General features: G+C 42.7%; 1 protein-coding gene across 15 annotated transcripts in view; it reads right to left on the bottom strand.

Annotated features, from left to right (window-relative positions):
• The window catches only part of AAK1 (AP2 associated kinase 1), an 87,385-nt gene that overhangs the window by 6,548 nt on the left and 68,707 nt on the right, over positions 1 to 12,130 (bottom strand). Inside the window, exons 21-22 of one of the 15 annotated variants that reach the window (XM_072846417.1) lie at positions 9,840 to 9,944; positions 7,100 to 8,256 (exon numbers count right to left, since the gene is read on the bottom strand). The exons of 8 other annotated variants lie outside the window; for them this stretch is intronic. In XM_072846417.1, the coding sequence (XP_072702518.1) occupies positions 8,162 to 8,256; positions 9,840 to 9,944 (200 nt within the window). In that variant the 3' untranslated portion in view covers positions 7,100 to 8,161. Of the gene's footprint in view, positions 1 to 1,172; positions 1,384 to 7,099; positions 8,257 to 9,839; positions 9,945 to 12,130 lie in introns of those variants that run through there. 6 more of the 15 variants (XM_072846418.1, XM_072846419.1, XM_072846421.1 and 3 more) reach the window with 6 other exon arrangements.

The following is a 12,130-nucleotide window of genomic DNA, read 5'->3' as shown; positions in this document are numbered from 1 at the left end:
GAGGGAGGGCAAATAAAAGAAAATAAAAATGCCAGGGAAGGTATTTACAACACACAAACTGACACACAACTCGACGCTGCCTCACAGCTTGGGGACACCACAAGTACCAGTTTTCAGAAAGAGATGGAAGACGTTTGACACACGAATGGGCACACCCAGCACTCTCTCAGCACCATTCCACAAGGTTTTCTCTGCCACCCACGACGACCACCATCAGAGAGGTTTTCACTTCGTAACACTGCTGCCTGGAGTGAGGCTCCAGCAAACAGACAATTTTTATTATTTCATTCTGCACCGTTGCTTATTGACTGCCCTACAAGCAGATATATAGCTTGGCGTAGCCTCCATTTCTGTGAGCCATCCCACGGATACGTGGAATTACACTTGGGCATGGAAAATACACAGGGATGCCCTACAATCTACTAAAATAACATACACATTTCAAAGAATGAAGGTCAGTCTCCAACTTTTAATGAATCCTGGTAACTATAGCAGCATTATTTTAAACCACTGCAAGACAAATGATTTTAAACAATCCATACCATGACTTCAAATCAAGTATCTAACATAACTAGAATGATCTGGCTTGCTTCTGTGTTAGTGTAACAAGACAGTGCGGGGAGAAGCTTGCTGTTCTGCTCTCCTCCAGTTACAAGAGCCCAAGATGGGGTTGGTTTTGCCTTACGACTCACACAGACAGAACAGAAGATATCTTACCTTCAAAGAACTACTGGCAGGTTAGGAGTATGTCATTGGACTCATGTTAGCAAGAAGATAGGAAAAAGGCACATGAAAACTAAGCAGTTTGAATTGCAGGAAGAACAAGGAGGGTAAGGAGATGGTTTGGTATCCACTGAGCGATGGACAAGTGAGGTACTAACCAACCCACCCTGCTGTGACAAAATGGCATCATTGCATCCAAACTCTGCCCAGGTTAATCACTCACATTTGCACATCCATGGCAGCCTGCAGGGCACCATTTCTTGATCAAGTCCGTAGACATAATGCACTTAACCCGTTCTCAGTCACTTCTCACAATTAAAGACACAGCAGTCATTCATTAGGCATCAAAATCGGTATTTATTGGGAAACTATTCACTTAGATACATTACACTGCTAAAGAAAGACAGTGTAGATATGTGAACATTTTATAAGTTACTCTACAAAAATACTATCTTATCTTTCCTGAAGCCTATGTTGTCAGCAATGGTTTAACCTTAGATGCTAATCTCAGATTACAGGAACAGTACGTCTATGGTGTTGTCTTCTTCCAGGAGGCTGGTTATATATTTACCAGGTATTATTGTGAGATTTTGAGAATACAGGCTGAAGCAGAGCAAGACCGGTTGCCGCATCACGCAAATGCCTCCGAATTACCCAGTCCTCATTGAAATATGGCATACAGGAAAACAAGAAAAGGAAAAAGGCATTTATCATGGTGAACATTATGCCAATGCAAACCAATGACCCACTTTTCACAAGAACAGCACAAACAAGTCACTTGATCAGAATTTGCTTTTTAAAGAGTTACTTGTGTTAGTAGGTGTCTATGTTCATGTAAGCGATGACATTTAGGACAGAGTAAGAGAAGGGTTGACAGGATATAAGCCCGTTTGCTTAGGATAGGAGCAGCATGTGTCTCTGAACTTGGAAGCACTGTATGATAGGCAGAATGCTCTGCTTTTGGAAAAATTACTTTTTCTAATGCTTTCTTGCTCTCTCTGCCCGTCGTAAGTGAGAAGGGCACTGAATGCTTGGAAGCAGTTTTCGCCCTTGCTAAGGCCAGTACAGGAGTTGTGACCTACGCTGGGAGGAGAAAAAATGAAGCGATGCTTAGGTAGGAGGTCGTCACAGCCTTCAGTTAGGAGCTGGTTTCACTCAAAGCTGCTAGGCAATACAGCAAGAAGGGAAGGGCCGTGGCAATTTGAAAACAACAAATATGGGCACTGCGATATTCAAATGCAGCGGGTTACCTGAGAAGTTTGGGGATTTACGGACAAGAGAGGAGCACCATCTACACTCCCATGTTCTATTTTTCTGATGGTGAAGGAGGAAGACCTGGCTTCCAGACACCATCCCACAGTAACTGATCTCAGGCACCTTTTCTTTCCCATATTCTTGGGTTCCCTCAGTTTGTTTCCTTTGGCAGAAAGCAAAGGGACAGTCCCAGAAGGAGCGATGGCAGCAGCACTACAACAAGGAAGACAACATCATGCCAGCATTTTACTTTAGCTAACATCTGGGTGCATGCCTGACTAGTCAGTGGCTTAGACATCTCCTCTCACCATTGTTAATCTTATATGTTAAAAAGGTCTGAGCTACGCTTAAACACTGAAGTGTGCAATCAAACCAAAAAAACCCAAACCCCTTTGTGTAAAGGTCAGGTTAGAGCTAACGAGAGAAAGTCAGCGCATTCCCATAGGCAGCCATAGCTACAGGCTTTGCAGACGCATGTTTCAGAGGCGCATGCTGCATAACTTTTAGGATGATGGAGAATTTAAGTTAGCCGGCACCGACGGATGCTTCAGCAGGTCTGAGATCAGAAACCAGCAAGACTGAAGCACTCGAGGGACTGTTTCACATGAAAAGGCAGAGCAGTTTTGTTCTGTGTTACAGTAAAGGAGAGAAAGGGTCACTCCAAGAGCTGGTAACAGCATGAGGGTAAAGGACAAATCTCAGGAAACTAAGACAGTGCCTTTTTGTTTGAAGCCCTACCCCTTCTCTGTGATGACTTGGCTCTCATTCACACCAAGGGCACACTATGCAAGAGGCCTGAAAAGATACACGCAGATGGTTTGCTCGAATCAACACACAGAGCACCCACAACCCCTCGTGCAAAAAGAGATGCCTCTTTTGCAGAAGCAGCGTTTCCTAACATCTGCCTATGCCAAGATGGACACCGTCAATGGGCAGCTGCCTCTTTTGTCCCCTCAGCCTCCTCCGGACTCCTGAGATCTGTGTGTTACTTCATGGGGAAGCATCCCTTACGTTTTCAATTAATGCTCAGGTTTTAACAAATGCACACTCCTAACAGCTGCAAGCTTTACAGCATAAAATCTTTACAGAAGCTTGAGTTCATAGATAAGGTTTCTCTCTACCCCTGTACAACATTCATGTATTTTTTATTCTGGGGCCAGATATACGTACTAAAGAAACAATTCCTAAACTATACTCAGGCTCCCTTTCTGCAGGGAGAACCTTAGTCATAAAAACATTTATCACTTGGTACCCGAGCAATACGCCCTGCGTGTATTCAGATAGCAGCCTGAAGAAAAGACCATTTACCCCCAAGTTACAGCATGACAGATGGAGTTCCCCCATCTTTTAAGGAAAACGGTGCACTGAAGTGGCAAACTACTTGAAATAACTGACAGGAAAGCTATAAAAGATTTACTCTCCCTATTACAGGGAGCTGCAAAGGAGGCAGAGCAGTCACCAAGATGATGATCCGATTTCTGGAGCAGAGCCCAAAACAAGAAAGTCAGGGGAGACAGAGGCATTCCTGGAGTCTAAAGCTGACTCTCCTGATTTCATCAAGCCAAAGTCAGGAAGGTCTCAACGTATGGTAACAGGTAGCTAAGAATCAGCATAATTACTAGTATGCAGGATTACTAGTTTGGCATTTTAAAAGGGTCAAAAGACTTCTCATTCCTTTGTCCTTGAAGTGGTGGAGTTTTTCCTTGTATTCCGATTCCTCGAAGCACTATCGTTAAACAACAATACAGAACTACCCCCATACAGTGCTTTCAGTGAGGAGGTACCAAAGCACCGTTACTACGTCACTGGACAACAATTTAGACAGCAGAATTAAGCATTTCTGCCTAAAGTCACTGCACAGCGGCAGATCTGGGAGCAGATCAAGGGTTCTTCGGTTCCAGAAAATAAGGAATTTAATGTTCTAGTTTTGGCACACTTGTAGTCATTTGCACCACGCAAAGTGAGACAGGGCAGGTGTTAAACGCACCGACCCCCCACACCACATTCCATCAGTTTACAAGCAAGAGCAACCAACTGGAGACTAACAGCATCGTTTGGTTTTCCCCTCATTTGTACTGTGCACAAGCCAAGTGTTACACATGCAAGTCATTTCTAAGATGCAGTCTGTGACCCTCTAAGAAAAACATAAGGCGAGTTTCCAGGGGTTAAACTCCCTCCTGTGCAGGGCAGGAGCACAAGTCTCACACATCAGTAATGTCCTTAAAACAACCCCAGGCAAGCAACCCACCCTTCCTCCCAAGGAACAATGCGATCTGATGCTGTGCGTGGAGTCTGCGCTCCTGCGCGTAGGCATGGCTGTCCCCAGAGCACAGCTTCTTTCACTCCCGGAAACAGACTACACAGGAACAAAAAATAAATACATAGAAAACCCTTCCCCCCTCCCCGCCCCCCCAAGTCTATGTTTCCTGCTGGAGTGATGCCGTTCGAAGGTGCAGTGCCCACACACCTCAGCAAAGAGAAGTCCCAGGAACTCATCTCACCCGGTTATCGGTAGCTGAGTTGACCGATAAGCCTCATTCATCAGAGCACTCCCCCACATTACATTCACGCTTCCCCCACACCCATGCCAGCTACTCCCCAACTCTGACAGATTCCTATGAGAGTTCTTGAACTAGAAAATGTATTGGCTAAAAACAAAATAATTTACTCCATACAGACATGCACGCCCTTCAGATGCTACTGCAGCACGCTATGTGCTTAATGACATTTTCTGTAGTCAGAGGCCCACATCCTCCATATTTTATGTTTGCTTGGATATCCCAAAACTTGCTGAGCTCCGTCTTTGGTCTGAATTGCATCTGAACTTTCATTGTAATAGCAAAAATTTTTTCAAATCAATTTTTAAATACGGTGGTTTTGGAAAGTCACTGGAGGCAGTATCCTGCAAGGTTTCAGGCTGAAGAATGCCATCATCATTCATTTACAAGAAGCCCCCTCTAAAAACAGTTTTGCTCTACACAGAGATTCACTCAAGCTGCCATTTGCTTGTGGGAAATGGGTTGTTAGAGGATGCAAAAGATCTGCCACAAAGCCACCAGTGCTAAGATTCTTTCACCCATCTCTCAGACTTCTCCAGCGGGTCGCACAGTGCCTGCAGCCCTGGCCAAGTCCTTCATACCTGGCCAAGTCCCAAGGAACCCCATGAAGACTTGGACAGCCAGAAGTCAGGAAGCTGCAGCACCTTCTAGTTTTGGGACAGATGCTCCCAACAGTGGATATTGTGAGATACAATGCAAATTTGCTGATCTCTGAATTGTGGGTGCGACACTTGTGTTAATCTGGTTAAAAGATGAACTGGGGAGACTTCCAAAGGCAGGGGCAGTTCAAAACCCAAGCCCCCCCCCAACATCTAAGTTCCAACTATTCCTTTGAACATCTTGCCACCCCAACACCAGAGTTTATTCTTGCATCCAAAGCACAACCTTGGCTTGAAAGGAAATTGCTCTGTGTACTGTGGTTGCATTTGTAGTATCCTATCAGGAGGATCCATCAAAATAGTTAATGCCAAAAACACTACTACAAGCTCCAGCCTGTTAGGGCAGAAAGGCTTCTCTGTCATCCCGACGCGAAGGAACAGCACACACCAGGCAGAGAGGAGAATCACTCTGCTGTGATTTTGCCGACTGTAGGTTTGTATTCTGTTACTTAACACCACCTGACCCTACGACCCTGAAAAGGGAACAGAAACATCTCCCGTGGCTTCAAACAAGGCTCCAACCATAGCTATAAGACAGAGTCATTCTTACGCCATTTCGGGAATGCTGGGTACCAAACTTCTCCCATGCGGACACTGGATGAAAATTCAATTTGTTCCTTCACAGCAGCAGCTTTCACACAAACTCCTCACCTTTGGAGCAGCATACCAATGCTAACCTAACACCTGTCGGACAGTCACTTTTCTTAGAGAGCTTAAAATTAATCCCAAATATCCACTCATTTAATCTCTCTTGTATTTTCCATTCATTTCGCAAATAAGCGGCAAGTATTTTCTGATGAAGGAGGTCTAGATAATAGACATCTCTAAAAATGTATACTTCCATTGTATCATATTTCCCACCTGGATTCATGAATAGCTACTTGAAAAAGCAATAAACATTCACATCTGCTTATTTAATAGCATTATTAACAACCCAGTGCATTTATAGTTTTTTCCAGAACCCTTGAACAAGTGCCATTAGATTTAAAATCTTAAACATTCTTTAAAAGTACTTTAATTCACAGAAATCTTTGTTTCTAATATACAGTAGATGGTTACTTTTTAAAATCCATTCTCTTTTCATATAATCTCAGTATCTGACTATACAATAACTTTCTATCTATAGCGTCTTCATGTTTTCCAGTCCAGCTTGCCTGTGCTTTAGGAATATAAAACAAAAAAATAATAAAGTTCTATCCACAATTTTACTAAGGTCATTTCCATAGTTCTCATGTAAAGCTTCTCTTGGAAAGTGCAGTATACACATGTAATGATACAACACACTTAAGCAATACTTTTATTATTAAGTGTAGGTTTTAAAAGAAGAGTAATGTAGAGCAGACACAATCGATGGTAGTTCTATTTACAGAATTGGTTAAACTAAGTGTTGGGGTGGGGGAATAGCGGAGAGACTGGAGATAGGAAAGGAGTAGTCACGAACTTTGATTTCTTTCCTTCTTAGCGAGAGGTCAGTACATACATATTTCAGTCGTTCATACTTTCGCACATGGGAAACTGCACTTTTACTAATACAGCTACATACACATACACAAGGTTAGCAGTAAGCTATTAATTATTCCACTACAGAGGAAAAGTCCTTCTGCTCAGAAAGAGCTTTCAAATACAAGATAGAAATTCCGGACTTCATGACCATAAGCCAATGAAAACAAGTTTAGCGTATCCAGCTAATTGACAAACTAAGCATGTGAAGGGAAAAAGAAAAGGTAAAACCCATCAAGTTGTAGCAGCACTTATTTCAAACCATCTGAACCAAGTGCATGCTTGTTCCACAAAGACTGAAGAGTGGAATAAAGTCCACAGTAATCTTTGTCTACTGAAACAAATGGTTCCATACTTAACTGGTTTGCACTATATGCAGTTACAAGAGAAAACGGGGAACCCAGAACAGATACCAGATGCTTGACTAAAACCAGGATTAAAAATAGACAAACAACCGTAGGACAATTTGTTTCATACACAATTTACAGTAGGTTGGGGGAGGATTTTCTTTTTTTCCAGTCAAACACAGAAAAGAAGTCACAGAAAATACATCTGCTGCTGCCACAATGCCCTTTTCATCCAAAAAAGGTCGACAAAATGCTGGTCACAGCCACACTCACATGTATTTGGTTCAAAACCTTGTTATATTTCACTTAGGGTCATTTTTGCAGCTTTAACAATCTGGTTTGTTTTTTTCTTTTTTTCTTTTTTTTCCCCCTCCCCCAAGGAAGCGCAGTTCATTCACAAGCAGGATTGTTAAACAGCAAACCATTAGCTGGGGGCAGTCCGGAAAACTCTCTTCATATGCACCATCACCAGAGGTACTAGGCAAGACTACTTCAGAGCAATTCGGTGCCTTCTCCTCCTCTGAAGCATATACTGGCAATTTAGAAACATCAGCTCTCCTAACCTGTATTCTGCAGGAGAGGGACGCCCCTACCGATTTCACCTGTCCCCTTCCCCCTGCCCATTCACCAGAAAACAGGAACAAAACAAAAACCAAACCCAAAAACACAAACGTAAAGATTGAAACACAGTTGTTCACGCACTACTCTAAGGAGAAAGGAGTCTGTTGTACGCAGGGATCATACATCAGCTATGATTATCTAATTCATTTACAGTTAGGCTTTCCATGGTGCTATGTGTACATCTCAGCAGGGCGGCTAAGGACAGTGCTCCCTTTAGACACAGGCTAGCAAAGACAGGTGCAGAAGGAACCACAACGGGTTTTTACCAGCTTTAGAGAGGACTACCTGGAGAACTGAGACAGAATCTTTCCTGGGGCATGGGAAGACGGGGAGAAAGGTGGGTGACTGTCTCCTGTTGGCAGATTTGTTTGTCTTTTAATTAAGGAGGGGGGGGGTGGAAAAAAAAGCCCAAAAGAACCACAACTGAAGGTAACTCTTCTGGAAATGAAAACAGAGGATTAGGTACGTTACAGAAACTGCGTCTGCTACTGTGTCACTGCTACAGGTCTATGAGCTGATCCACCAGCAGTAAAGACCTGGCTATGTTGGGAAGACTGGACTCAGAGCTTCCACTGTTGTTTCTAGAATGCCCACCTGAAAGTGTGAGAGATAGGAATTCAGTATTGAACAGGACACACACACACGACAGTTTCAGATGTTCAAGAGCAAGCAAGCAAGAAAAAAGTCAAAGCAAAACAGAAAAATTGCTCAAGCTCTTCTCATTACTTGCATCACGATAGCAACAACATTCCCCTGCTTGCTCTTCCACCCTCTCCCCACCCCCCAAACCTAGCTCGCTAGACCTGCATGGAAAAACATCATGGCAGCCAACAAATCTCTACAAACCATTTCTTTTTCCCAGGGTTTACATCCAAACTGCAGAATTCTGTCCTTACTAAAGGATCTATAAAGCAATCACAAGAACTCCCACAACCTATACAAAGGACTGTTCAAAGTTTGAAATCTTGAAAATTAGTTGCTGTTTTAAGAGTATCTTTGAGTTGCCAGCTACTTTGAGGAGAGTTGAGCTATCATGCGGCTTTCTATTTCTGGTGCTTTTATACTGAAGGAAAGATGCTCCTCTTTATTCAGGGTAGCCTATCTTGGCCCAACTTTGGCAGAAACTTTCTCTGACTTTCAGCAGGAGCAGAGTTTCTAATGTCTGAGAGCTTCTTCTAATGAGTGTCAGTCTTTGAAAGCTAGCATTAGATGCAGAGCAGGTGTACAGCACATTCATGCTGTAAACAAAACTGGGAGTTAGGGAAGTCAAAAAAAGTTCTACCAAACTAAAAAAAAAACCCACAACACCAAAAAAGGGAGCCCTGGAGTATGTTTTTAAACCCATGGTAGTATATCAAAAGCTGTAATCAAAAACTTTCAATGGCCTGACTCCAGAAAGACGACCTATTTGACTGACAAGACTGCAAAATGCTGCCTAACTTCTATGCCTACAAGAGCTACAAAATGCAGCACCATTATTTCTTTTAAGGAAACAGTGCTGCTGCTTAGACTTAACCCTACATAAGACAAACTGTTTGCAAAGATCCACGTTAATGTGATCTAGGGGACAGGAATGCTACAAAAGGAGAAACTTTCCAGTCTCTGTCCTAAGGACTCTGACTGCTCAAAGCTCTTTCAAAGGAGGCGGGTACCATCTACCAAATGTCTCACACTCAGTTCCCACAAGCACCTTTGAAAGACATCAGTCAGAAGTGAAAAAAACTCACTTTCAGCAGGAGTTTCACAGTTAGAAAGGATTATCATCTCCCCTTCTTGCGCCTCATGCCAAGTTCCCTTAAAAGTCAAAGGGCCTCCTTCCATTGGCTTGAACAGTAAATAAGAACATCGGAGAACGCAGTTCTCCATCGCACTTTAGCTACAGAGGTATTTGTGTGCCCTGCCTGGCAGACGGTTGAAATTACTTCATGGGACCTAAAGATGCTTGCATGTCTACTATCTTTTTGGACATGCAATCTTCTTGCAGACAGAGAATCTAGAGAAATTTCAAGGCCAATGTAAATCAGAGAAAGACTAAGCTCGCTAAATACTACGATAGCATCTTACAGTTTACGATTTGAGTTACTTCACATGTGCTGCAGCACCACCGCCCCAGAACTAATTTATGTTCATTGTTTTCCTTTTTTTCTTCCCTTTTTCACCCCCACATCCTGGCTTACCTTGTGAATTTTTGGATATCAACACTGGAATTGGGTCAAACTCATCTTCTGTCACTTTTTCAGAGCCCTCAGGAGCATCAAAGCCTGATATCAGGTTAGTATCTTCTGCAGCATAAAGGAGAAACAGCAAAAAGGAAAAGAAGCAAAGATAGCAGAGAAGGCTGGTTAGAATTGCTAAAAAGTGTTAGAACATCTTTATGTTTTCAGAGACAGGGTTTAGAAGCAGGAGTTTCATTTAAAAGGTGAAATAAAGTTGGTAAGTCTTTGGTAAAGAAGGTAAGAAGAGAGCCAATTAAATACAAAAGTGGAGGGGAAAAACCAAACCAAAAAACAAAAAGCAAGCCAAGTCATGAGAACCAAAATAAAATTTGGCCAATGTGAAGGCTTAACAATTGGTGCAGTTCAAAGCTGTGGTAAAAGCCTGGGGCTTAAGCTCCCAAGGATCGAAGGTATTCTTTGTCATCATCCAGTGGCTGTCAGATATTAATACCGTTTGAGAGCACAGTCTGGCTCTCCAGTTACCAGCTCTCATGCACAGGGAGAAGAAAAGGGCTGGGGGAAAAAAAAAAAAAGACACACAGAAGAAATTCCAGTCATCTACGTGAGACAAAAGCCCTGAGCTTTCACCTACAGTGATAAAACAAGAAGTGCAATATGAAGTCAGATTTCCAAGGAGTTTAAATGCCTGAAGACTTAACTAGATACCAAGAGAGGTTTTTTTAAAGGCCCCTAGAGCAGTTCTGGCACAAAATTCCATTGATTTCAAACCACGACAAGTTCAGTTAGACACTTGGTGGGAGGCACTTTCAAAAATCTCCACAGTAGATGAGACATTTATCTGCCTTATCAGGCAATTACATACCTTTAGGGACTTTCACACTCCCACTGTGCATCACTACTTGTTACTTTAGATACCCAAAATACCTTCCAAAATCTGGTTCTCAATTACTACCTGAACTATTTCTGAAAGCCTAGCAAGGACACGTACAAGTCGATGGTTTCCAAGGAACAGGAACGTTCCTGTTTGACTCCTATCAATAATAAAAGCTCTTTACCTAAAGCTGACAAATATGCTAACAGGTTTTGGGTGAGATGATGCAGGAAACCACTTGTGGAAATACATTGTCCTCTGGAGGATTAGACCCAGAAAAACACCCACAAATTTTATAGGAGACTAGCCTGTAAAGCGTCAAAAAACACAAAGACGTTTCATCTTAACGGAAAGTCTCATCTTGTCATCACTCTGTCTCTGGAGTTATTTGCAGCTCTTCTCAACCTACCTGGGAGCCTTTGCAAGCATCCTATTTCCATTTCACTCCACTTATACATACAATTGCTTGTAGCTCTGGAGTTTGCTGTACAAGAAGCTACTGAAGGAGCACTGCTCAATTATGGACTATCTCTCCTAAGGAGAGGGAAAGGCTGGCGAGTGTCCCTATTTGGGCAAAACTCCTTCAAAAGTGTTTGAGCTCGCCTTAGTGACTATATATCACCATGATTAGAAAAATATTCCCCTCACGTACACGCAGCTTGGTGCTGTATTCAGCAAACGCAAATTAAGGAATCCTGAAGGCAAAAAATTCAGAGGCCAGAAAACAGCCTAGTAAAGCACAAAGGAAAGGATGCTATGGCATGGCTGGAGCATCAATCCATGCCCAGACCACGGCTGCTTTTTCAAGTCCTCCTGGTCCCACTGATAACCTGCAGCGCTGCAGTTCCACAGGCTGATTATACCCATGGACAGCAGCATCTGCCGCACAGGTGCTTTACATCACTAAAGCCAGGATTGGATAAACAAAGCAAACAAAAAAGATTGAGGCAGATGTACAGTTAATGACCACACCCAGAGCTATAAAAGCAGAGTTTGAAAAGAAGCCACAAATGAGTTTTGAAAGATTTTTAATGTTGGCCCCCACCTCCCCCCAACAGAAGTCTCACTTTCCGTGTCAGATGTGAGCCTTTCTCATCCCAGAGGGAACAGCAGGGCAGCCTGGGAGAAGTCATGCAGGAATCTGTTAATTCATTTTCTCATGAAGTCACACCAACAACGTTTTGGCTTTTCTATGTTCCAGACAGGGAGTAATAACTGTTCAACATACATTTCAGGCCATTTACTCAAAATAAAGTGGCATGGAAGTGTATCATAGCAATGAGCAATTAGAACAACTGCTTGTTTAAACCCAAAAGCTCTGTGAAAAACACAAACTCATTTTGAAGTGCCATCAAGTGTAAAAATTGATTACAGTTTTTAGAGATTCCTCTGAGGACAGATCATTTTCTGTTGCTATAGG

The sequence above is a fragment of the Ciconia boyciana genome, chromosome 25, assembly GCF_034638445.1.
Source record: "Ciconia boyciana chromosome 25, ASM3463844v1, whole genome shotgun sequence".
Taxonomy (NCBI): domain Eukaryota; kingdom Metazoa; phylum Chordata; class Aves; order Ciconiiformes; family Ciconiidae; genus Ciconia; species Ciconia boyciana.
Note: the sequence above shows the minus strand (reverse complement) of the source record. Positions and strands in the feature narration are given on the sequence as shown.